The sequence below is a fragment of the Hyaena hyaena genome, unplaced genomic scaffold (assembly GCF_003009895.1).
Source record: "Hyaena hyaena isolate Hyena2069 unplaced genomic scaffold, ASM300989v1 scaffold_147, whole genome shotgun sequence".
Taxonomy (NCBI): domain Eukaryota; kingdom Metazoa; phylum Chordata; class Mammalia; order Carnivora; family Hyaenidae; genus Hyaena; species Hyaena hyaena.
In genome coordinates this window covers 2,339,562-2,366,126 of record NW_024080779.1, presented here as the reverse complement: position 1 = coordinate 2,366,126, position 26,565 = coordinate 2,339,562, and the positions used below count along the sequence as shown (strand labels likewise).

The 26,565-nt window shown below is 37.1% G+C and overlaps 1 protein-coding gene across 7 annotated transcripts in view; it reads right to left on the bottom strand.

Moving 5' to 3' along the window:
* The window catches only part of THOC2 (THO complex 2), a 110,412-nt gene that overhangs the window by 64,944 nt on the left and 18,903 nt on the right, over positions 1–26,565 (bottom strand). For all 7 annotated transcript variants that reach the window (XR_005529587.1, XM_039238800.1, XM_039238803.1 and 4 more), the window contains exons 3-8: positions 24,025–24,116; positions 20,757–20,808; positions 16,874–16,944; positions 15,893–16,014; positions 15,187–15,320; positions 4,125–4,291 (exon numbers count right to left, since the gene is read on the bottom strand). Coding sequence is in view for 6 of the 7 variants with exons in the window: in XM_039238800.1 (XP_039094731.1) it covers positions 4,125–4,291; positions 15,187–15,320; positions 15,893–16,014; positions 16,874–16,944; positions 20,757–20,808; positions 24,025–24,116 (638 nt within the window). In the remaining variant the exon portion in view is untranslated. The remainder of the gene's footprint in view (positions 1–4,124; positions 4,292–15,186; positions 15,321–15,892; positions 16,015–16,873; positions 16,945–20,756; positions 20,809–24,024; positions 24,117–26,565) is intronic.

Here is a 26,565-nt window from a genome sequence, read left to right as displayed (position 1 = left end):
TAGTAATTAATGGGACTTGGGGGTGCGGAAGGAAGCATCTGTCCTATCTTTCCAGTAGAACTGTATTTCAGAATAACAAACAACCCAAGTTGAGAAGGAACAATTCTTCTTTACAGAAGAATAACAGCTAATAAATGTAGAAGGCATGATAACATTAGTAAATCAATAATTTGGAACCCCCTAAGGAAATAACTGATTCAGGAAAAGATCATCCATGTATACAAAACCACTTAATGTAACATTAATGATAAACTGGATATTCACATGGTACCAAAATATCAACCTACAGATAGCTTCCTATTAATATGAGAGGAAAGGTCATTGTTGAATAAAGGGATTAGACTGTCATCAACTTATTGGAACATTAAAAGTCAGGCAGGTATGAGATGTTATGTGGTATGAAACATACAGCACAATCTATGAAGCCTTTTGCCATTAAATATTTTACCTGGACACAGGTAAAATGTTAGCTCTTACACCTAACTCTAAGTACATAAGACAAACAGGAAACAAAGAACAAATTAAATCAACCATGGAAAAGCAATCAGATAAATCTAATGCTTAGAAAGCTAAGAGAGTCTTCCACAATAACGGTCTCAACAAGTCAATGCCATTAAAGGAAGGAAGGTGGGCAGGGGGCAGGGACGGGGGCGGGGGGGGGGTGAGAGAGGGGACACTATTCTAGATTAAAAGAGACTGAAGAATTCTAACAATCAAATACAATCCATGGCCTCTGATTGGATCACTGTTTGAATATAACAGCTATAAATCTATTTGTGAGAAAATTTGGGAAGTCTGGATATGGTCTGAGTTTATTATATAATAACAATCTAGTTAGATATGAAACTGCTATCATGGTTACATAGAAAAAGTCTTTACTTTTAAAAAGTACAAATTCGTGTATTTAGGAGTAAACGTTCATGATATCTGTAATATAAATGATTTCCAAAAAAGTATAACAACATGGTAATAAACTTACTTCTAGGTGACGGGATTATGGGTATTCATTACACTATTCACTCTTTTCTATATGTTTGAAAATGTTCATAATAAAGTGAAAACATAAAAGAGAAACAAAATGAAAAAATTAAGTCAGGTCACATCACTCTCCTACTCAAAATCTTCTAAGAGCTTCATCCAGCATCAAAGTCAAAAACCTTGTGGCACTAGCTCTTTGTGATGTGGTCTCTCATCGTTGACCTCACCGCCTACCACTCTCCCACTCAACCAGTCGGATCCAGCCACACTGATCTCCTTGTTGTTTTCCAGCACATCAGGCAAGCTCACACCTTAAGGCCTCTTGCATTGGCTGTTCTCTTTGCCTAGAGGCTCTTCCCCAGGTATCTGCAGTTTACACCTCCCATCCTTTGTTTCTTTGCTTAAGTTTACCTTTGCAATGAGGTATATACTCACTATTCTATGTAAAACTACAACCTACCACTCCCGCCCTCCCACTCTTCCTTACCCTGCTCTACATTTTTTTGTCCCATCTCACTGCTCACCTTCTAACATACCACATGGTTTACCTCGAATGTAAGCATCATGAAGTCAAGAATTTCTATTTGTTTATAGATGTAGTACCAGCACCTAGAATATTATTGCCTGGCACCCAAGAAGTGCTCGATCAATATTTCTTAAGATTTCATTTTTTTTTTTAAGTAATATCTATACCCAGCGTGGGGCTAAAACTCACAACCCCAAGATCAAGAGTCTCATGCTCCACCGAATGAACCAGCCCCATCGATTAATATTTCTTAAGTGAATGAGGGGCGCCTGGGTGGCTCAGTTGACTGAGCATCTGACTTCAGTTCAGGTCATGATCTTACAGCTCATGGGTTCAAGCCCCGCATAGGGCTCTGTGCTGACAGCCCAGCAGAGCTTCGGATTCTGTGTCTCCCTCTCTCTCTCTGCCCCTCCCCTGCTCATGCTCAATCTCTCTCTCTCTCTCTCTCTCTCTCTCTCTCAAAAACAAATAAGCCTTAAAAATTTTTTTTTAATATTTCTTAAGTGAAAGTGAATAGTGCCTAACCATGACATCACTATTACTATTATTGCCGTGTTTTGAATCCAGAAATCAAGGGGCTATGATATGGGTGAGAGTCATTATCTCCTTCCTCTTTCGTGTGGCAAGCCAACTCCAGACAAGTTTATCTTTTGGTACCCTCACACTTTCTAGTACTCCTTTCTGACCTTTATGCTAATCTTCATGCTGTCCCTAGGCCCTCTATTACAGCCATCCCTGTTATGGGAATCAACCCGATGTGCCTGCCAAATTTTCCAAAATGTGCTCTAAAACAGCTTATATCCCCTATCATCCTTCCAAGTCAAAACATCCAGTATAGGTGATCGCAGGCTGAATCTAGGATAAAATCACTCTCACGGACTTCATAGCAGATAATAATTAGCTTTGCCTAGAAGTCCTAGCATTAAGGAGGTAAGGGGGAGAAGCCTATTATCCAAATAATTCCCAACTAGTGAAAATACAGGTTGTGGGCAAGGGGAGTCAACATTTTCAGACAGTGAAAGGAAGAGGAGAGGACAGAGTCAAGCAAGGGACCAATACACAAGGGTGACCATATATATATCTAGGAGCCAATTCCCAGAGTTACATCCTCCAAGCAGTTCTTCATTTTCATGGCTGTCATTACCTCCCAGACCACAACTTATCTACTATCTTTAACATTTCTTCCTCTACCCTCAGTGGTCCTTAAGACTGCAGATTTACACAAGATAGTTCAGGCAACAAAAACAAAGGAATGTTGTTACACACAGCAATACAAGAGTTACTCTTTCCAATAACAGGTTATTTCTAAATCAAATGTTTCCTGATTGGGTATTTCTTGCATAAGAAAAAGGCCCATCATCAATTTAAAAAAAAAAAAAAAAAGATTATTCCAACACTGACAACCTCAGGAATATTTTAATTTAGCTCAAAGGTGTTATCATTGTGAAGAATATTTTAATATAAAGATCCTTAAATTCTAAAACTCACATTCAACTAATAATACTTGATGTTATGCAGTAGGTCATCATTATTCACTGTAATATGCTCTGAAACCTACAGTCTCCTAAGCCCTAACTTATATTCTAATTAATTATGCCCAAGTTAAATTTCAGCTACCCTATCACTTCAGCAGCTGGCTTCATGTTCTCAAACCCCAAGCATTCACGGCACCTCTTAAGATGTGATGAATACTTGAGATTCTCTCTCCCTGCGCTAGGAGTGGACTCCCTGGATGCTGGTAGGAACAGGAAAAGCTGCCATCACTGTCTATACCTAAGTTCAGGAACTGGCTAGTAATTTAATATGACTAGAATATTAGATTTGAGAGGGGAAAAACACTAAAGATAAGGCTGGAAAGATAGAACGCGGCCAGATTGTGAAGAACCTTTTCTGCCACATTTAGACATTTGAATTTTATCCTGCAGACAAAGGTTTTTGAGCAGTGTGTCGATTCAATCTCTTTTAGAATTTAACAGTAGTGATAACATGAAAGAAGGGCTTAAAGAGAAATAATCAGAGGCACAGACTTGCTACGTAACTATTATAGTGGTTTAAGTGAAAAATGATGTAAAACACGCATTAAAAAATTCCCATGGTCACTGTCTACACAATAAAGTTCTAGACCCTTGACAATCTAAAGTATGCCTATCTTTCCAACTTTATTTCCTCTCTCTTCTTTTCCCTACATTTCACAATCCAGCCACATCAAACTACTTATCACTTTTGAATCTGTAATATACATTCATACTGCCACATCTTCACTTACACTATTTGTTACTTCTAAAAGGACAACTCTCAAACTCCTACTTAAAGGACCAGGTTAAAAAAGAGTTATATCTATAAAATTCTCTCTGATTCTATCTCTCTAAAGGCAAAAATTTATTATGCTTTCCTCTAGGCTTTCACATCACACCATTCATACTACTAACATAGTACTTAATCACATGGCACTGTTAGTTACCCATTTATCTACCACCTCTGCTAGAATGGCTGAGCTAAAACCAATCATTTACAAATATAAGCTGCAAATATAAAACCATGATACACACACACACACACACACATAATATGTGTATGCGCGCACGCGCGCGCACACGCACACACACACACTTTTTTTTACCTGGTAAAACTTGAATTTGAACCCAAGAATATGACACAGTGTTTGCGGTTCACACATACTCATGTAAGATTCTAATAAAGATATAAAGAAGTCATCATGTTCTGGCCTGCATTCAAACACTTCTAAAATGACATCCAAAACTCTATTGGGATCCAGATTAAAGCATCCTGCAACAGATGAGATATACACAAATTCAAGTGATTATACATCATTTCTAATAAAGCCATTAGCATTCAGCTCTTATATGTTTTTAAACACTTTTTTTTTATAAGTTTGCTTCCTCTGCACCAGAGCAAAATCTTTGTAATTTTCCAGATGACCAAGTCCACTCCCCACAGTTTACAGATGAGAAATATGACTTGCCCAGGAAGACAAAGTGGGTTAATAACACAACTAGGGCTGGAGCCCAGGACCTGTGACACTAAGTCAAGCAGACTTTCTTCTATGCCACAATGTCTCAGTTCTTGATTACTCAGGCTAGTGAAAGAGATCCACATATTTAATTCTCAGGAAAATAAGACAATCAAACAATGCATTTACAAGTTAGACGACTAAAGGATTTTCTTTAATGTTTTATGCAGAAGCATTTGGAATGTTGGCAAAGAGTTAGAAGTTCAGGTTCTTAAATGTAGAAGATCATTTTTAGAATCATTTCTCAGTTCATCTTATATATAACAAAACTATAATATAACTGTACCACTGATTTCTGTGGTTTCTGGCAGCATTCTGAAGAGAAAACAAGTATACTACTGATACTGAAGAGATGAGAGAATACCAAGGAGTTGGGGACATAACAAAAGAGTATAGATAACACAAGAGAGGAGGAAAACAGACAATCTAGGTAGAGCAGGAGAAGAAAGCAAGACAAGCACTGAATAGATAGATGCCAATGGCTACTTATTCTTGCTAATCTCTTAGGGAAAGCTAATGAGGGCTGATGGACAGAGATTTAATGGACATTCCTATCAGCCACCCTATTCTTAACACATTATTAATTTCACTTGCATCTAGCTTCACTTGTTACCAAAATTACATTATAGTACAGTCATATCATATGTGTACTTAATTTATGAGAATGCAAACATTTACACACAACAAGAGACAAATAAATTTTTAAAAAACTTAACGTTTATTTATTTTTGAGAGACAGAGAGAGGTAGAGCACGAGTGGAAAAGAGGAGAGACAGACAACGAAGCAGGCTCCAGGCTCCAAGCTGTCAGCACAGAGCCCGATAGGGGGCTCAAACCCACAAACTGTGAGATCATGGCCTGAGACAAAGTTGGACGCTCAACCTACTGAGCTATCCAGGCACCCCAAAGAGACAAATAAATTTAAACAACACAGCAGATTCTACCCACCATTCCTCTCAATAAAATGTACACCTATGACCCTGAGTGAGCATGAAATATCATCTGCTCTTCCTTCAATGTATATCAATTCCCACGTGCCTTGCACATCAAGCTGACTGGAATTCTAGAATTTAAAATTACATTTTTCATTAGACATAGCTCCTAAATGCAAGCTAACCACTTCATTGGGACAAGCAAATAAATAATGATTTCTTCTAATGCTGGAGGGAAGAAAAAAACAGCTGTGATGAACTTACAAATGTCAGTTCTGAACATAGTACATTATAGAGGAGTTCAGAGATTTTTCACAGAAAATTCTTACGTAACTTATTTTATAAGAGAGAGTCCCAGAGTTACTTCTATTAACTCTACACTTATATTTAATGCTATAAAACTAATACCTGGTTCACAGCATCTTAACAATCACTTACAAAACCAAACTATCCAGATATAAAAAGTGTTTCTTTCCTCTTTTTATGAAATCTAAAGTTAAGAAAACATTTTCTTCTATTTCTCGTACTAAGAAGAAAAAAAGACTAACACAAGATCATGTCTTACTGAAAGGAGCTCCAGACTCTCATAAATTCTCCAAAGAAATATTTACCTGAAGTTCTGAGAAGAAAACTTCTAAATATTTTTGCCTCTCCCTATACCCCCAAAAAGTATGGCTTATGAATGTAAAAGTGGCTCCAAAATACCAAATGGAATTTTTTTTTAATTTGAGAGAGAGAGAGCATGTGCACACACATTTGGGGAAGAGGGGCAGAGAGAGAGGGAGGTAGAGAATCTTAAGTAGGCTCTATGCTCAGCGTGGAGCCCAACACAATGCTTGATCCCACGATCCTGGGATGATGACCTAAGCCAAAATCAAGAGTCAGGCACTCAACCTACTGAGCCACCCAGGCACCCAGGAAATGGAAATTTTTAAAGCTGCTAGTGGAAATATAAAACATAAAATGGTACAACTACTTTGTAAAACTGTCAGTTTACTTAAAAGTTAAACTAGTAACTACCCTATGACCCAGCCATCTTGTTCCTAGGTATATACCCAAGAGAAATAAATGACTATGTTCATACAAAGACTATACACAAATACTGATAGCAGCTTTATTTGTAATAGTACACTCTCAAATGTACCAGCATGTAAATGGACAAACTGTAGTTCAGTGTAACTGTAGTAATATACAGTGGAATACTAATTAACAATAATAAGAAATAATACAAGGAGCAACATGGATGAATCACAAAATAATTATGCTGAATAAAATATGCCAGACCAAAAAAAGAAATACTCACTATATGATTCCATTTATAGAAGAATTCTAGAAATTGCAAACTAATCTATAGTGACAGAAAACAGATCAGTGGTTACCTAGAGAGGAGGAAACGGAGTGAAGGAAGATGAAATACAAAGGAGCAAGAGAAATTTGGGGGGAAGGGTGGTAGAAATGTGTATTATCTAGACTGCAGAGATGTTTTCACAGGTGTATACATACATTATAACTCAAATTGTATACCTTAAATACGCAGTTTATTTATGTCAAGTATGCCTGAATAGAGCTGAAAAAACAAAATGCCTCCAACCTGCTCTAACACTGACAGTAAAGATTATGAAATCAAGGCCTAGCAAATTCTCCAGTCTTGTAACTGCTTGAAATTTACTAAATATAAAAATCCAATCACTAAACAAAAATGAATAATACTCTATCAAAGATAAGATATATTAAATATAATTTTGATAAAATTGCTGGTTTATAATTACCCCTCGAGCTACACACACAAAACTTGTAAAATAAGGACCAGGACAGCAACATGTTACATAGAAATGCTGTGTTTCAGTAACAATTGCTTTAAAGTTGAGAGCTTCAGCATGCTGGTGTGAACCGCCCTCATGTTTTTTTTTTTTTTAACAGTATTACTGCAGCAAGGCTATTCTATCAGTGAGTGATCTGTACTGTGAACTATCAATTTCTTTCTAGGTGCAATTTAAGGTAGTAAGATAAAAGAAATGTACTTTTATTTATACCAGATATCAACCTTTGCATCTTTCACAAAAGAAAAACTGGTTTTTGAATTTTCTATTTAAGTGTCTCAGGTGTCATAAGTTAGTCCAACCAGTTAGAATGACTTTTGCTCCATACGATGTTAAAAGTAACCAAACCAAGGATTTAGAAAATGGTTTTTAAAGCCTTAAAGATTTGCTACGTAAGAGTTAAGCTATTTCATATAGAATAAGACTCTAGTAATCATCAGTAAGGTTAGAATGTCCAAAATAATTTTTTTTAATGGCCACTGTGGTAGAACATAGACACTCTTGTATTCAACCATCTTAGAAAGGCTTTTTTGTCTACCCCAAACATCAATAGTCTTGTGCTCTTGAAAGAGATCTGAAGCCTAGCTCCCTACCTCAATCACCAGCTACGTTAGGGATATACACACATATAATGCCTTTATGGCTTTCGAGGAACAAATAGGGAACCATATTGGAAGGGAACAAGTGGAAAAATAAATAAGTGGCAGATATGGAATGTATTCATTCCTTCATTTAAATAAACATTAAATAACTACCTGTTATATGCCAGGTGCTTGTGATATGGAGATTAATAAAAGGCCTAAAAGATTTCACACCTTTTGGATGGCATGTCTTTGTAGCAATGCATTGAAAAGTAATTGAAGTTTCCCCAAAGGTAGACAAGATGACTAAAGCAAGTTCATTAGAGCAAGTGATTGCAACTAGAGTACAAAAAATATTGATTAAACTCACAAATCCTGTTTTAGCAGTAGGCCAAAGTGAGATTCCTGACAGAAAAAAATATCCCAAGGTAATATTGTAAACATGATTGGGAGAGATATCAATCATCATGTTCCTGACAGAAAGGACCTTATGAGACAGAGAAAAACCATGCTGTGAACAGAAGGACATCTGACATCTAGAATTACTTCAGAAACAGGCCATGCTATATAGTCTGAATGCTTGTGCCCCACCCCCCAATGCTTCTAGGCCTTTGAGAGGTGATTAGGTCACGAGAGCAGAGCTCTCATGAATGAGATTAATGTCCTTAAAAAAGAGAACTCCCCTGCCTCTTGTCCCATGTGAGGATACAGCAAGAAGTCAGCAATCTGCAACCTGGAGGAGGCTTTCACCAAGAACCCAACCACACTGGCACCCTGATCCTGGATTCCCAGCCCCTGGAGCTTGGCGAAATACATGTGTGTTGTTCAGAAGGCACCTGCTCTGTGGTAATTTTTTATAGCAGTCCAAACGGACTAAAACAAGCTAATAAAAAACCTACTCTAAAAGACTAGTTCTAAGAAGTAGTATTTGCAAAAAAAAAAACTGCACATCTCAAGGAAAGAACCAGAGAACCAAGACACAAAGAAATGCACCTAACAAAATAAAAGTATAATTGTAAGGGGAGGGGGAGGGAACGTATGCTTGAGAACAGCAACTGCTGTCTTCTTTTTCACAGTGGAAAAAACAACTTCTTTGTAATTAGTATAATAGTAAAGAAACTTCAATAAAGCAAAAACATAGGTAAAGGAGGCAGTCAACTGGCTTCCCTTTCAAAGGAACAGCAGAGCGCGGACACAAAGATAAGATGCTTCTAGGCTGAAGGGCCCATATATCCAGATTGGTCCAACCAAAATACTTGTATTTGGTCCCATACCAGTATTTTATTAATCCAATAAACACTAAGTACGTATACACTTAGTACACTAAGTACACTCACGAAAACTTAGTCAAAGGGGTTAAAAGTCCCACAATTGCCCAAGAATCATTTGGCCTGGGGTCTTATCTCTGGTCACTTGCCAAGTAACCAAGAGGACTTGTGGAACTGAAGGTGCAGAGGCTCCCACGCCGGCCGGCCTTTCCCACCCCCAGCAAAATCTACAGCCTTGGACACGAGACAACAAACGAAGGACCCAAGGCTTAGTGAAGAGGGCTCTGCTTCTTTTTTTTTTTTTTTTTTTTAAAGAGGGCTCTGCTTCTGGGTGAGAAGGAAAGGGTTAGAGCCTAGGCCAAACAGATCCTGGACCACTAAACCCAAAATCAGGAAGAACCATTTCCATTCTCTAAAACTAAACTCCAGTTAGCCTGCCCCAAGACTAATTTTTAGCCAGAACTTTTGATTTAGAGCAGAAATCAGCATACTATGGCCCGTGGGTCAAATCCAGTCGGTCTCTGGAAATAAAATTGTACCAGAACACATTTATTTACATATTGTCTATGTCTGCTTTCACACTCCAACGGCAGGGTTGAGTAGTTGCAAAAGAAACCATATGGCCCACAAAGAAAACAAATATTTACTATTTCACCCTTTACAGAAAAAGTTATGCTGACCCCTAATGTAGAAGAAAGAAAAAGAGTACCCAGCCATTACTTTTTATTGAAGGGCATTCAGAAAAGTAGAGTGCTTACAGTTTGGTTCAACAAAGGAGTCCATCTCTGATATCTGTCTTTGAATTTCTAAAAGATGTTTTTATTTAAGTTTTATTTATTTTGAGAGAAAGCAAGCAGGGGAGAGGCAGAAAGAGAGGGAGAGAGAGAATCCCAAGCAGGCTCTGCACTGTCAGCACAGAGCCCGATGCAGGGCTTGAACCCGCAAACTATGAGATCACCACCTGAGCTGAAACCAAGAGTCGGACGCTTAATGGACTGAGCCACCCAGGTGCTCTCTAAAAGATGCCTTTTGCCATCTTGATGCAGGGTTCATTTGTGTGGAGTCTATGACTTGGTAGCTGAAGAGCCTACCAATCGCTATCCATTCCATTTCATAAGTTTTTCAAATTTAGTGTCAGACTTGAGATCACAACCATCCAATGGACTCATAATGATTCTGCTTCCTTGCTTACGCATGAAGTAAATATAAATAGCCCCTGTCTCACAGGATATAAACACTGTTTATTTAGGATGTACAGTGCCAGAATCTTTTAGAGAACAAATGACTAGCTTTTAATTAAAGGAGGAGAAGTAACAAGTTCTTCTGATCAGACCAAGTGTCCTAAAATTTAAGTACATTTAAATGCATACCTCTCAAACTAGGTATCAGTTCTGCCAATGGTTAGTGAAGGAAATCAGACCTGAGATAGATTTGTATGAGGTGTTATGTCCAGATTGTTCCTATAGAGAAATCAATGGGAATAAACAAGGGAAAACTCATCCAAAGATGCGTTTAAGAAAAATAAGATACTGTGTCAGTGAACTGCTTTGGCCAGATAAAACAAGGCCTGCATGGGGTCTGCACTGAGGGAAATCCAATAAATTTTAACACTGAAAGAGTACCCATTGGAACTGGAGCCTTAACCTCAATTTTCTTTAATTTTTTAACGTTTATTCATTTTTGGGAGACAGAGCGTGAGCAGAGGAGGGGCAGAGAGAGAGGGAGACACAGAATGCAAAACAGGCTCCATGCTCTGAGCTGTCAGCACAGAGCCCAATGCAAGTCTTGAAATCATGAACCACGAGATCATGACCTGAGCCGAAGTCAGACACTTAACCAACTGAACCACCCAGGCGCCCCCTTAACCTCAATTTTCATGTCAATGAAAAATTCTTTTCTCAGACAATAGGGGAAAGGATCGACTCCGCTAGCCAGAAAGAAACCCTGAGTCAGGGAGTCGAGCTTACTAAAATTCTCCATGTCAAGGAAGAGAGGCAAAGAAATCACTGTAAACTCTATGAGAAAGAGAGAAAGATGTATGTATTTTTCAGCAAGTATTTGGCACCTAAACACCAGGCACTGAGGTTAGAAAAACGAAAAAAACAAAACCACTGTTTCCGTGGAGCTTACGCTCCCGTGGGGGTAGAAAATAAAATTCATGTCATATTATGTGGTAGTAAGCGCTCAAAAGAAAAACTAGTGACTGAAAGGGAGTGTTGACGGGGGTGGTCAGGGAAGGCTATACTAGGAGGTAACATAATGAGTGTTTCTGGCCTAGTGTGCTTGGGAGTACACTTGATGGACCAGAATAGGGTTCAGCCCAAGAAATCAAATGGTTTGGAATAACCATATTAATCATGAACTTGCAGTTGTGACTTCAGAGTTGTTCTTCAGAGACAGTGACATAACCTATAAGAGCAAAGTTCAAGAAAGTAATGTATATTTTCCCAGTTAGATAAAAGCATACCTTCAAGAAAATCTCTCTGTGAAATGTTCCTAAAATAACAAAGGGCTAAAAAGGTATAAACCCACAAGGACAAATATTAAAAGAAACAAGGACAGACAAGAAATGTCAACAGGGGCACCTAGATGACTCGGTCAGTTAGGTGTTTAAGTGTCCGACTCTGGATTTTGGCTCAGATCATGATCTCATGATTGGGAGATCACCCCTGGGCTCCACGCCCAGCATGGAGCCTGCTTAAGATTCTTTCTCTCTCCTTCTCCTTCTGCCCCTCTCCCCCATGTACATGCTGGTGCAGGCATGGTCTCTCTCTCTCTCTCTCTCAAAAAAAAAAAAAGTCAACAAAAGATAAAACACAAACAACTGAGGAGCTTTACATAGCACAATAAAAATTTTTTAAGTTTATTTATTTATTTTGAGAGAAAGAACCAGCGGGGGAGGAGTTGGGAGGCAGAGGATCCGAAGCAGGCTCTGTGCTAACAACAGAAACCCTGAAGTGGGACTCGAACTCATGAACCTAAAGATCATGACCTGAGCCAAAGTCAGAGGCTTAACCGACTGAGCCACCCAGGCGCACCATAACACAAAAATTTTTATGTGAGAAATACCATCTTAAAAGAGTCCATGGCAGGATGTAAGGAAAGACAAACCTAATGGAGAACAATACTGCCAAGCATCTGAAGCTAGATCAAAATGCTGCAGGAAAAATGTAGAGCCTATCCTGAAAAGAACAGAAAGAAAACCCTATAAGAGGATTTTTAAAAATGGGTCACTGTTGGGGCGCCTGGGTGGCTTAGTCGGTTAAGCGTCCGACTTTCGCTTAGGTCATGATCTCGCGGTTCGTGGGTTTGAGCCCCGCATCGGGCTCTGTGCTGACTGCCAGCTCAGAGCCTGAAGTCTGTTTCAGAGTCTGTATCTCCCTCTCTCTCTGACCCTTCCCTGCTCACGCTGTTTCTCTCTCTCTCCTAGAAATAAATAAAAATAAACTAAATAAAATTTAAAAAAAAAAAAATTGGGTCACTGCCACACAGATAAGCAAGAGCCCTCCAGCCCAAGGGCTACCAGTCTTGACAGTAAATTAACAGGAGGAAGTAGCAGAGAGAGTAAATCAGCTGCCAGAACTAGACTCACTTCAAAGGGGGTATGGGAATGTGTGAAATAGGTGATGGGGATTAAGAAGTGCACTTGTGATAAGCACTGGGTATTGTATGGAAGCATTGTATATTTACACCTGAAACTAATATTACACTGCATGTTAACTAAAGGGTAAATTTAAAATAAAAGCTCCTGGGGAGCCTGGATGGTTCAGTTGGTTGAGTGAACGACTCTTGATTTTGGCTCAGATCATTATCTCACAGTTCGTGAGTTCGAACCCCGTGTTGGGCTTGGCACTATGCAGAGCCTTCTTGGGATTCTCTCTCTCCTTCTCTCTCTGCCCCTTCCTTGCTCTCTCTCAAAATAAGTAAACATTTTAATGTAAATAAATAAAATAAAAACTTCTTACATGCTACACCTGCTGATCACCAAAAGCCTAAGCTAAAAACAAAGATAACTACAGTAAATTTAGCTTTGTCTGGGACCCTACATATAGAATGGAGGAAGGGGATAAGGATGGGGACACTTCTTCTCTCTTAGTCATACATAAATTTCAAAAGCAGAGAAAAAAACTGAGAAGTTGAGCATAAGCATCCCTTAAAGTATAACCAGTGAACATGACTTCTCCAACAGGTCTCAAAATCTAAGACATCTAGGTGCTGCAAAATCTTCCCTAAGATAGTCTAAAAAATAAGCAAAAAGCTCTTTCCGTTCTGAAAGATCAGGATTACCCTACTTTTCTACCATTCACTCCTCCTTTCTATAGAAGACAACAATTTCCTCCAAACGCTGAATACAAATAAAAAGAGTAATGCTAAAGAAAGGCTCTATTTAGTGGCTAAAATGAGCAAATCAGAGAACTCTAGATGCTGGCGAGGATGTGGAGAAATGGGCACCCTCCTACACTGTTGGCGGGAATGTCAACTGGTGCAGCCCCTCTGGAAAACAGTGTGGAGGCTCCTCAAAAAATTAACAATAGAACTCCCCTAGGACCCAGAAATAGCACTGCTAGGAATTTACCCAAGGGATATAGGAGTGCTGATGCATAGGAGCACATGTACCCCAATGTTCACAGCAGCACTCTCAATAATAGCCAAAACATGGAAAGAGCCTAAGTGTCCATCAATGGACAAATGGATCAAGAAGATGTGGTTTATCTATACGATGGAATATGAGAAATGGCAATGAGAAAGAATGAAATCTGGCCATGTGTAGCAACATGGATGGACCTTGAGGGTGTTATGCTGAGTGAAATAAGTCAGGCAGAAAGGGACAAACACCCTATGTTTGCACGTATAGGAGGATTAGGAGGAACTTAATGGGGGACCTTGGGGAGAAGAAGGGGGGAAACAGTTGGGGGGGGAGAGGCAAACCATGAGACTCTTAAATGCTGAGAACAAACTGAGGACTGATGGGTGTGGGGGGGGAGGGGGGACATGGGCATTGAGGAAGGCACTTGTGGGCATGAGCACTGGGTACCATATGGAAAGCAACTTGACAATAAACTATTTGTTAAAAAAATAAAATAAAAAATAAAAAGGCACTGTGCTCTGGCAAAAGAAAAAAAAAAAAAAGGAAGGCTCTATTTAAAAGGTAGGGAGAAGAACACTTCCCTATCTTTTACTACACCTGTTGCATTTATTTTAACAGGCTGTTGTAAAGATAAAATAAGGTATGTATCAAAGTCCCTTGTAAAGATATTTTTTAAATCAAGTTCAAAAGAACTAAACATCTTCATGTTTCAAGAGTTCAATAAAGATTGTATTCAAGTTTCACATTTGCTCACTTATTTTTTGCCCTCTATAAAATTACTGAGAAATACTTAAAAATTAAAGATAGAAATGCTAGAGAGAGCAGAAACTAACATAAACACAGAGGTAACTGTAACAAAAAGATTTCTCATAAATACCATCCCAAATTTTTTTAAGTAGGCTTCATGTCCAGCACAGAGCCCCACATGGGACTTCAATTCACGACTCTGAGATCAAGACCTGAGCTGAGATCAAGTCAGGCGCTAGGGACGCCTGGGTGGCTCAGTTGGTTAAGCATCGGACTCTTGCTATTTGGTCAGGTCAGGATCTCACGGTTCGTGAGTTCAAGCCCCAAGTCAGGCTCCACGCTGTCAGGGCAGAGCCTACTTGGGATTCTCTCTCCCTCTCTCTGTCCCCCACCCCAGCACTCACACATACACACACTCTCTCCCTCTCTCTCTCTCTCTCAAAATAAATAAATGTAAAAAAGATTCTTTAAGAAAATAAAGTCAGAGGCTTAACCAACTGAGCCACCCAGGCACCCCAATATCATTCCAAATTTTGTTAATTATTGATAAAATCTTAAAAGTACAAGCTAGACACTTCTCTCATTTCTTAATTGAAAAAAAGACACCTATAGGGTATGCACTCACTTTGTCTTTTTGGATATTCTCCAACAGGTAAAAATAAACAAAAACAAAAAACCATATCTTAGTAACACATAGTATATATATTTGTCTTACCTATTAAAGATTTTATATTTTCTAAGATTAAATCACTAGTAATATTTCCAGATAAATCTTGCCCCAATTCAGCAATCAGCTTGGCATAACCTTCATTCTCTTCTCTTAATAAGTTGAATTTTTGCTGCTTATAACTGAAATTAGATAAACATCATAAAGGGGATAAAATTAATTCAATTAAAAAGTACTATATTCTTCTCATTGAATTTTATCTCTCTTATATACAATTATAATGGTTGTTGAAAGTTTACTTCTTTGTGTAGCTTTTAAAATAAAAATTAACAATGGTTCACAAGACACCCCAATGTTAAATACAAGAGACAGCCCAATGTTAATGACATAGGGAAAACCAGTAACACAAAGAAAAAATATTGCTAATCTCAAGAACAATAACATAACACTATTTCCATCAGTAAGATATACTAGAGTATATCTATAGTTGTAAATTATTTTATTGATAATAATAAAAGCACAGAGTATTATTTTAACTTCTAATATGGAGAAAAAGTAACATTGGTTTCATACAGGTAGAGTTTACTCTGACTCCATAATCATAGGCTACTTTTAAAAGGAAAAAAACACAAGACATGCTAACAGCAACAAAAAAAATCTTCAAACTGCCTTTAGACACTTCTGGTATTCAAATTGAGAACTAATAAACCATACTGAGATACTTGAGCTGCAACATAAAGACACATGTACTTACAAGAGCTTTGTCTTGATTTTAACTGACTTTTGATTGAACTGCTGTGATTGTTTAATAAGCCCTAATGATTCCAATGTTTCTGGATCCAGGCGTTCCTTTAGAACTGTGTCTGAAACTAAATACTGTATTAAAAAATATTAAATGTCATTTATTCCTTAGCATTCCAATGCATATACAATCTTAAATATATTGAAAATAACTTTCCCAAACAAGATTAAAATTACATTAAATATATATCAACAACTTTTAATTTACATAATAAAAAAAGCTTGGAATTTCAATTAAACCAAAAGGATGACTCCCGAAATACTGAAAACTGCCATATAGCTCTTTTTAAAAATCTCACTAAAAAATTATATGCATGCTGTACATAGCCTACAAATAATAAGAACTACAGATGAAATTCCGATTAAAGCTGAGTCAGTCAACTGAATTTTTCTTTAAGATTAATATAGCGCTCCAGCCTTCTTTAGTTTCTACTGTTTAAGTCAAATTCAGGTACAGCAAAGACAAGGACAGTCTTCCAGGTATGGTTAATAGCATTTCTCCTTGGTTCTATATTTATTAACATAAAATGGTTTACTAGACAATGATTATGACAAGTTCTAGAATTTATTATTTTTAAACTACCTCCATTCTTTTTCTCCTTGCCTAATAGTTTATAAAAAACTGTTCAGTTTAAAAGCTGTCCACATTTCTACATACTTTACCTTTTTCTTTATTTAGGAACTTACTAGGTCATGAATATCACCAAAAGTTTAAAATATACAGATAGTTTAAGTGATATGAAGCATGCATATTTCATAGAAATAATCAGCAGGTCTAATTTTACAAAGCATTCCATTCCAAAATCCAAATCTCACCTTATAATGAATGAATAGCCAAGGGAATGTCAATATCGTCCTCCATTAACATGATTAACTAGGATTACAATTGTTCAATGCAAAAATCTAGAAAGGGAAAGTATTTTTTATAACTTACCAAACATGCTAATACCAATTGTGTAAAATAGTCTCTCTTGCTTTTTTCTTCTAAACAATTTGTCTCAATATCTATAATGATGGAAGGAAAAAAAACACAAAAGTTTGATTTTTCTGTGCTCTTTCCAGCACTATAATAGGATACTTAATTTCTTTAAAACTAGCTAATTTTTAAACCCCTCATTCTGAATTTGGGGGAAAAAAGTACAAATCTAGTAAGCATGAGCTGTCGTTCATATGCATATGAATGCTTAGAATTAATTTCTCCTCATGCTGGAGACTGACCCTGTGACAAATGGCATATCCATAAAACGGTAAGTTGATTACACAGGAGCTACATATATGCTATGGCACTAGAAGCAACAAAACTTCGAAAAACTAATGTTCCCAAAAATGGAAATATTCAAGCAAATTTTAAATGGCCACACATCCGAGATACTAAAGAAGAGACAGTTCTTTAGGTAGAAAGTTGAACTGGGTGAGAACAAAGATCCCTTCTAACACTAAAGATCCTATTACTTGTGAAGATCAAACCCCTGATTCTGGCCACCTTCGTACCATGTACCACATTATCTAACCAAGCTACCTGGCCATCAACTCTATGAAGAGACAGTATTAAAAGAATATTTTTAACATCCTATTTTGAATTACAATTCTGGTCAGCAAATAAAAATTTATTCATGACTTTTATTTTCTTCCTACTGAAATATTTAAAAACTTGAGACCTCCCTGAGTTTCAGTAAGTTATTCAGAAAATTTGTCAAACAATTTCATGATGTAGGAAATAAAACAGTTCTTAATACCAAGCATCAAAAAATTCAACCAGGATTGACAGGATTACAAGGCTGATCTCAGGATTATTGCTTTAACTGATTACATACTATTATATTAAGGCCAACTCCTGATTTAGAAGAGGCACCAATTTTAGATCTGTAACAAAATTGTCTTCTAAGAGTTCTACAGTTCTCCCCAACGTCCTACCACTGCTTTGCTTCAGTTTACTTTCTATTGCCATCCCTGAGAATCAAAACAGAAAGGATTTTCTCATCAAACATATCCATTCTCCTGGCCCTTCTCTCCTTTCCTTTCTTTGATAGTGCCATTTCCCAGTATCCTGGCCACTGTAGCTAAGCTCAGCTCAAGCCTATTAAGAGAATTTCAGGGTATAATTTATACACTGTAAACTGTAATACAATTTCCTTCTCTCAATAAGACTTTTAACCCATGTGGATCTCATCAATCCCTTCCAGAGGCTCCTAGCTGTCTCCCTTTCTGGTCTTCTGGTCCCTTCTCAGCCTGGAACTTCAAGAATATAAATCTTGAGGGGTCAGTACTAAACTGGGCCCATTCTTTTAACCAACATCTACCTACCAAGGCCCAAAAGTCCCTAAGATCTATCCCCAAAGTCCCTAAGATCAGAGCACCTGGGTAGCAGGTTCATCCTTTTTCAAGTCTGCTCTCCTCTTAGCTACCTGACCTGATCAAAATACCACTCTCTGGGTTCTGTCCATGTTGAGAAATCCTTAATAGGATCTCAGTAAACTTTTCTGCTGAGCTATCTCAACAATCAATAAAGGACTCTATTATCACAAGTATGCCTTCCTTGTTTTCTTTATGTCCTAACTTATGAAACTACTCTAATAAATTCATTCATTATCCTTGACTCATCAACCCTGAGTCAGTGTCTAGTAAATTCTCTTTAATTTCCCCTATGATTTTACTAAAAAGCCCTCAACCATTTCCAACTTTAGGCCCCAGGATCACCACTCAGTGCATCAATTTTACATCAGACTTCCCCTTCTAGGTTAATATAACTCTCAGGCTCCCTCATCCTTACATAAGTAGTCTTTTGAAGGAAGTTGCTATCTTAACCAGGAAAGTACAGCACTGATTTCTCTTGTAACTGTTAAAATATTAGAAAGACAACATGATATAGTCAAAAGATTATGGTCTCTGGAACCAAAAAGACCCAGGTTCAAACCCTGCCTTACTGGCTAAGTGGCCTTGAAAAACCCCTTCTCTGAACTTCAATTTTCTGATCTGTACATTTATCTTACAGAAGTTGCTATGAAGATTAAAAAGAAACTAAATGTATAACATAATGCTTAAAACATAGAAAGTGCTCCAAAAATGGCATCTACGTTATTATTACCATCATCGCTATTACAGGTGGCTCCCATTCATACTCCTATTCCCCTAGTTTGGTCTGAGGTCATCCTTGGATCTTTTTTTTTTTTTTTTCTGCTAAGGGTGGGAGTGGGTGAGTGAGAGGACAAGTGAGGGAAATTCTCTTTCCAAGTCTGCCATTCTAATCTTGCTTGTAAAAATTGATAGGCTAAAAGAAATTTCCCAAGAGAAACCAAACATCCCCGAAAATTCATGTTATCAGCAAAAAGCAACGACTTGTAACAATAATTCATATTACTAAATAACTATGAAGGGAAAATATATCCTACTAAAATAAACCAATAAAGAAATTATTAGAACTTACTAGTAAGCTAACTGATGATTACCCAAAGAAAGACATAAAACATACTCCTGGCACTATCAAGGAACAACAGCTTCCACAAAATGTTACTTACAAATCATTCTTTCGGTCCTACAAATTTATAGTAAAAAGAATTTTTTTTAATTTTTTTAAACATGTCTCATGCTATATTTATATGTAACATAATGTAATACCTTTACTGCCTGCCTTAAAAACTAATCTTAAGAGGGTTTTTTGTTGTTGCTGGCATTAATCAATTCAATAGATAGTATGAACGTATACTTTATGGTCCAAACCAGGACAGTTTTAAGATTGAGATAAGGCCACCGTTAATTATGCCATGAAAAACAAGACGAAGTGGGACATATGTCCACCCTATCAGTGGTTTGCACTTTTCATTTATCACTCACAGTACACATACATTTTGACCTGTTCCTGATATTACTGCTGTTATGAAATCTTAAATATCCTGAAGGATCAAGCACCAGGAATTTAGATTGTTGAGATCAAATTCCCAGATTCTCAGTAAGACATTTAAGTAACCTATCTATTCTAGGAATTAAGACTAATGAGCTAAATTAATTCACTCCAGCTTGACAAACTCTCAGAGGATGTCTTATTTTAAAGGAATACTATAATGTCTGGTAAAGATTTCCATTAGATCAAAGCTCTAGAAAGCGTAATACTGATGGAGAAAACCGTACTCTAAGTTATCTTAAATCAAATCTAAAATTAGAGAAATAAATTTATAGCATATATTATTTTTTAAATCGATGCTTCTCATGGAGGGACACTACCTTTTGTTCTAAGTCAAAGAAATATTCCTTTTTCATCTTGCATAAATTCTTATTTATTGTGGACAGAGAAACTGCTATTTCCAAAGCTGGTTTCTCATCCTCAAAACAAAAGTACTTTTAATTACTTTGCCTCTTCGTGTTCTTTCTAAAATTAAGAAGAATCAAAAGAGTATATATAACAGTAAAGTAAATATCTCTTGAGTGTCTTAAGTTTGAGAGTCTCACATTTATTGATAACCTGAAGTGAATAAGATTAATTCTGTACTTACTAAAATATAAATAAATCACACTAACTGAACTTCAGAAAACCTGACTTTTTTTTTTCTTAAAATGACTTAATTTAGCTCAATTTTATATACACATACATTCTGAAAAACTCAAACTATTTGAAATATAAACTAAAACCATCTAAAGTTAGTTCATAAACAGTGATTATACTCACATTTGACCTACAACACCATATTTTCTATAAAGCTAAAATAATACAATCTAGATTTACAGAAACGTTTGAAAGAAAGCATTTTATTTAACATAGTATATTAATTATATTAATTTACCAAACAGCACTTTTACAGGTGAAATAAAGGTTTAATACCTACCTAATATGCAGAATACATCAGCAAGAATGGAGGGCATATCTTCACGAAATTCCTAATTATAAAAATATAATTACTCATAGTAAATACATGAATAGCACACCAGCAAGTATGGCTTCAGAATAACACTCTTCAGTAAAACTTAAAACCTAACAAAACCCCAACACCACTATGTTGACAGATAATAAAATTCTTCAAGTTTCATAATACAGAGAAAACAGAAAGAGGGACATAACACTTCGAAAAAGATGTTTAAATGTCTACAGTGAAATAACTTCATAAAGAACAGAAACCTAAGCAAGCACTTCAGGAAATATTAAAGAGCACAAATGAGTGACATTTCTCCAAAGAAATTCATGAAAGAAACCGCTGGAATTTAGAGTACCTTATACCTACCTAAAACAAGACTGTTAAAAATGGTACATTTTCATCTACAACTTTAAATGTTGTGCTCATGCCTGAATCAACAACAATCCAGGCAAAAGTTCTAGTGGTATTAGAACAGAAATCTAAAAAATACAAAAACAATCACAAGCTGTCGTTCCAGAACTAAAGATTCTTTGAAGATGAAAATAATAAACTAAATATCTATCTTTATTTTCTTTATGCACTGATGTTTGTAGCCTTTGGAGAAACTGCCCCAAATTTCTCCCCTCATTTCTAGATGAAAACTTCAACATTTATTCTAGATTTGTCTCTTAACTTTAGTAAGAATGATAGCTCAATCATTGCAATTAGCTTGCTAGCACTATAGCAACCCTTAAACTAGCCTATTTTCAGATACTAAAGGAAAGAAGTAATTCTAACGAAAAAACTGGCAGCTGTAAGAGACACACAAGATATGCCTCCATGGCTAAGATATGGGGCAGTGAGATACAAGACTATGAGAAAGCCAGGGCAAAGATTCAGCTGCAGAAGTGTATGTTAAGGACTCAAAGGAAAGGGGAAGCTAAGTAAGAACAAAATACATATTAATTTCTTTTGGACTGATACTCATTTTCAAAAAATGGGAGAAAGTATTAGAATCAAATCTATAAATACACTACATCCTATACCAATGTCCAATTTACAGAATGAAATAAATTTAACTGCACACCAGACTTCAGTCTTAAAAGTTTCTTAAGGGCTATGAACTTTCACTAAGTCTACTTGAATGCAAATACTCAGGCTACACGAAGACCAGAAATGAGGGAGCCAGACAAGAGTTTTCAACATGGAAACAGACTACTCCAATAGGAACTAATTCTGCTGTGGTTAAATAGATACAGTTTAGAGATAAAAGAGAAACTGATATTGAGCCTCACTGTTCAAATACACTTCAATATGCAGGGGGGAAAATAGAAAAAGGCTACAGAAGGGGCGCCTGGGTGGCTTAGTCGGTTGAGCATCCGACTTCAGCTCAGGTCATGATGCCACAGTTCCTGGGTTCGAGCCCCACATCGGGCTCTGTGCTGACAGCTCAGAGCCTGGAGCCTGTCTTTAGATTCTGTGTCTCCCTTTCTCTCTGACCCTCCCCTGCTCATGGTCTCTCTCTCTCTCTCTCTCAAAAATAAATAAAACATTAAAAAAAAATTTTTTTTAATGGGGGAAATTCATACTGGTATCAAGAAGCTCCAGGTCTTACCTCACTGGTACTTATTATGAAAGCTGTTCTCATTTATTTATACAAGTTTAAAACCAATCATAATAATAACAGAATAATATACTGCACTTAAGTGAAGAAACTTAACTACTGGTTTACAATAAACACCCTTACACTTGAGAGCTCATCAAACAATTCAAATACCAAACACCCATGAAAAGTATCTGGTCTGAATCTAACTTAAATTCTCTAATACATTAAAGAGTGAAATAATAATAATCACCTAAAAAAGGTTAGAAAAAAATCTATTTATTCATATTTTCTAACACAGCAAATACATGAAAACTGGCATCAAGTATTAGTTAGAACTATGCAACCTCAGGGCACCTGGGTGGCTCAGTCAGTTAGGCATCTGACTCTTGATCTTGGCTCAGGACATTATCTCACAGCTCGTGAGTTCGAACCTCACACCAGGCTCCATGCAGACAACACGGAGCCTGCTTGGGATTCTCTCCCTCTTCTCTGTTCTCCCCTGCTCATGCATGCTCTCTCAAAAATAAATAAACTTTAAAAAAAAAAAAAAAAAGAACTATGCAACCTAAATTTAAAATAATTTAGGGGTGTCTGGGGGGCCCCATAATCGACTCGATTTCAGCTCAGGTCACAATCTTACAGTCGTGAGATCAAGCCCCTCATTGGGCTCCAAGCTAGGCGTGGAATCTGCTTAAGATTCCCTCTATTTCTCTTTCTCTCCCACACCCTAATCCTCCCCACACATGCTCTCTCTAAAAATAACAACTGGGGGTGCCTGGGTGGCTCAGTCGGTTGAGCGTCCGACTTCAGCTCAGGTCACGATCTCACGATTTGTGGGTTTGAGCCCCGCGTCGTGCTCTGTGCTGACAGCTAGCTCAGAGCCTAGAGCCTGTTTCAGTTTCTGTATCTCCCTCCCTCTCTGACCCTGCCCTGCTCACACTGTCTCTCTCTCTCTCAGAAATTAAAAAAAAAAACAAAACACACCTATTTATCATATAATCATGCTTAATAAAAATATTTTTTAAAAAATAAAAATAAAAATAATGACTGTAACCCTCAAGTTTTAAAATATATTTAATATCTAAACATAACCACAAAAGAAAATGCTTTGATATGCTATATTGGAGAAAAATATTCTAGCCAAATTATTTTTACAGTAGCATTTTTAATTAGGTATACCTTGATTTCATTACAGTGCAGGCTTTTTTCTTTTTTATGTCCTCCCAGTTTACCTAACATTTTCTTCTTTACTCACAACCAGACAAAAAGATGAAACCTCTTTAGTTCCGCCTAGCAAGAATGGCTTACCAATACTGCCTTAAAACATTCATTACTATAATTCTGAATAAAATGAAACGCAAGTTATATACTTTAGAGATCTTTGTATCAAAAGCAAAATATGTGGGGCGCCTGGGTGGCTCAGTCGGTTAAGTGCCCAACTTTGACTAAGGTCATGATCTCACAGTCCGTGAGTTGCAGCCCCGTGAGCCTGGAGCCTGCTTCGGATTCTGTGCCCCTCTCTTGCTCTGCCCTCCCCCCAATCATGCTCTGTCTCTCTCTCTCAAGAAAAAATAAACATTAAAAAAAAATTGTAAGCAAAATATGTAATTATTATTAAGTTAAAAACATTAAATATATACATATATACATACTTACACTAATATCATTAAGAACATTAGATGCCTGTTCATGCTTTAGATTTCCTTTAATGACATGGTATGACAATTCATAAAGAGCCTGCTGGAAATCTGTTGAACATAAAAGAAGAAATGTAAGAACACAATCTCCTGAACATAAAAAGTAGACCCTCTGAGGAAAGACCTCTCTATTTCCTACTTCTCAGAATTGTAAGTATCAATAAGGACCAGAAAATAGATTTTTGATGTTTTTCTCTAGTTTTTTGTTTCTTTTACTTTCACAAAAACACAATACTAAAAGTAGAAAAAAGCTAACCTGGACTCCACTACTATAACTACTGCTTAAACATTTCCTTCCAATCTTTTTCTACATGTCTACATATTTTACATATTTGTGTCCACAGTGCACATCATGTGGTATTCTGATTCCCCCATAAACATTTTTTAAAGTATTTTCTCATGCTACCAAAGTCTCCAAAATTATTTTTAAGGACAGCATAGAACTCCAGCAAGTGGATATAAACTAAATTAACCATTTATTTCACCACCAAATTTCACAGACTTTTAAAAATATATTCAGATTATAGGCAATTCAATCTCAGGGCTACACTGACAATAGGTAAAGAATAATAGTCAATATAAAATCAAGTTTATCCATATCCTACGGTCAGAGAAATTTCTCCCCAAATCTAGATCTTTTCTATTTTCATCAGAATGCAAACTAAAATAATTGCATACGTACACACATAAAATGGCAGTCTTGTGAGAACTGTCAATCACAAGTAGTCTCATTTGCTATTACCATAGCCTCCTCTCCTAGAGGAGGAATTTGGGGGCCAGGGGGGAGTTAATGGTCAAGGGAATACCTCCTTCTAGCTATATTTTTCTTTAGTCGTATACACTGAAAACTTTACTGCCTTCCTCTCATTCAAAGTAGAAAAACAGGGGCACCTGGATGGCTCAGTCAGTTAAGCATCCGACTTTTGATTTCAGCTCAGGTCATAATCTTTCAGTCTGTGGGTTCAAGCCCTGCACTGGGGCTTCACGCTGACAGTGGGGATCCTGCCTGGGATTCTCTCCCTCTCTCCCTCTCCTCCCCCTCTCTCTGCACCTCCTGTGCACACGCGTGCACTCACTCTTTCTCTCTCAAAATAAACTTTTTTAAAACGTAGAAAAACAATTGTATGGTGACAAATTGTATGGTGCTTGTGGTGAGTATAGCATGTATAGAGTCAGAGTTCTTGAATGACTATGTTGTACACCTGAAATTAATGTATGTGTCAACTACAAAAACTGAAAAAAATAGAAAAACAAGAAGCTCTAAAAACAGTTGTAAAATAAAGTCAATTTATAATCCCCTTTTGAAGGGAATCAAAAATTTTTCAGGGCAAAATATCAAATACTTAAAAATCTTCTCCCTTGGGTTTTACTAGTCACAAAAAAGGAAGAGCAAAGAAATCAAAACTTATATCAATACCCCTTTAAACAACTTTATTTGTGATTTACAATTATTTTACAATGAAATAAATTTGTCCATTAAATTATTTGCTAAAGAAGTACAGCCAGAGTATCCCAATTCCTTATGAAGAACTCATTATTAAACATGGTCTAGCACCTTTTTCATAAATATGCCTTCATTATACTTACAATGAACTGTACAAAAGCTAAAATGCAAAGTAAAAAATTTGTTTGTATGGTAGACAGATGAGGTCAATTTCATGCTTTCAATTTCCACTAACAAAATGCTTTTACAACAAATAATATTCATTTAAAACTTATCCAGGGCACCTGGGTGTACATGTTGGGTATAGAGATTACTTAAAAATAAAATCTTGGGGCACCTGAGTGGCTCAGTCGGTTAAGCATCTGACTTCAGCTCAGCTCATGATCATCACGGTTCAGGAGTTCAAGCCTCATGTAGGGCTCTGTGCCGACAGCTCAGAGCCTGGAGCCTGCTTTAGATTCTGGATCTCCCCCTCTCTCTGCCCCTTCCCAGCTTGTGTGTACATGAGCATGTGCACGTGCTCTCTTTCTCTCTCTCTCAAAAATAATAAGCATTAAAAAAACTTCTTTAGTAATAATAAAATAAATAAAAATAAAGTCTTTTAAAAATTGGCAGGGACACCCAGCTGGCTCAGTTGGTGGAGCATGCAACTCTTGATCTTGTGGTTTTGAGTTCACACCCCCACGATGGGTACAGAGATTACTTAAAAAATAAAATCTTTTAGGGACACCTGGGTGGCTCAGACAGTTAAGTGTCTGACCTCGGCTCAGGTCATGATCTCATGGTTCATGGGTTCAAGCCCCACATAGGGCTATGTGCTGACAGCTCAGAGCCTGGAGCCTGCTTCAGAGTCTGTGTCTCCCTCTCTCTCTGCCCCTCCCCTGCTCATGCTCTGTCTCTGTCTCTCAGAATTAAATAAATGTTAAGAAAACAAATTTTAATAAAAAATAAAATTTTTAAAAAACTTCAAAATAGGGGCGCCTGGGTGGCTTAGTCGGTTAAGCGTCCGACTTTCGCTTAGGTCATGATCTCGCGGTTCGTGGGTTCGAGCCCCGC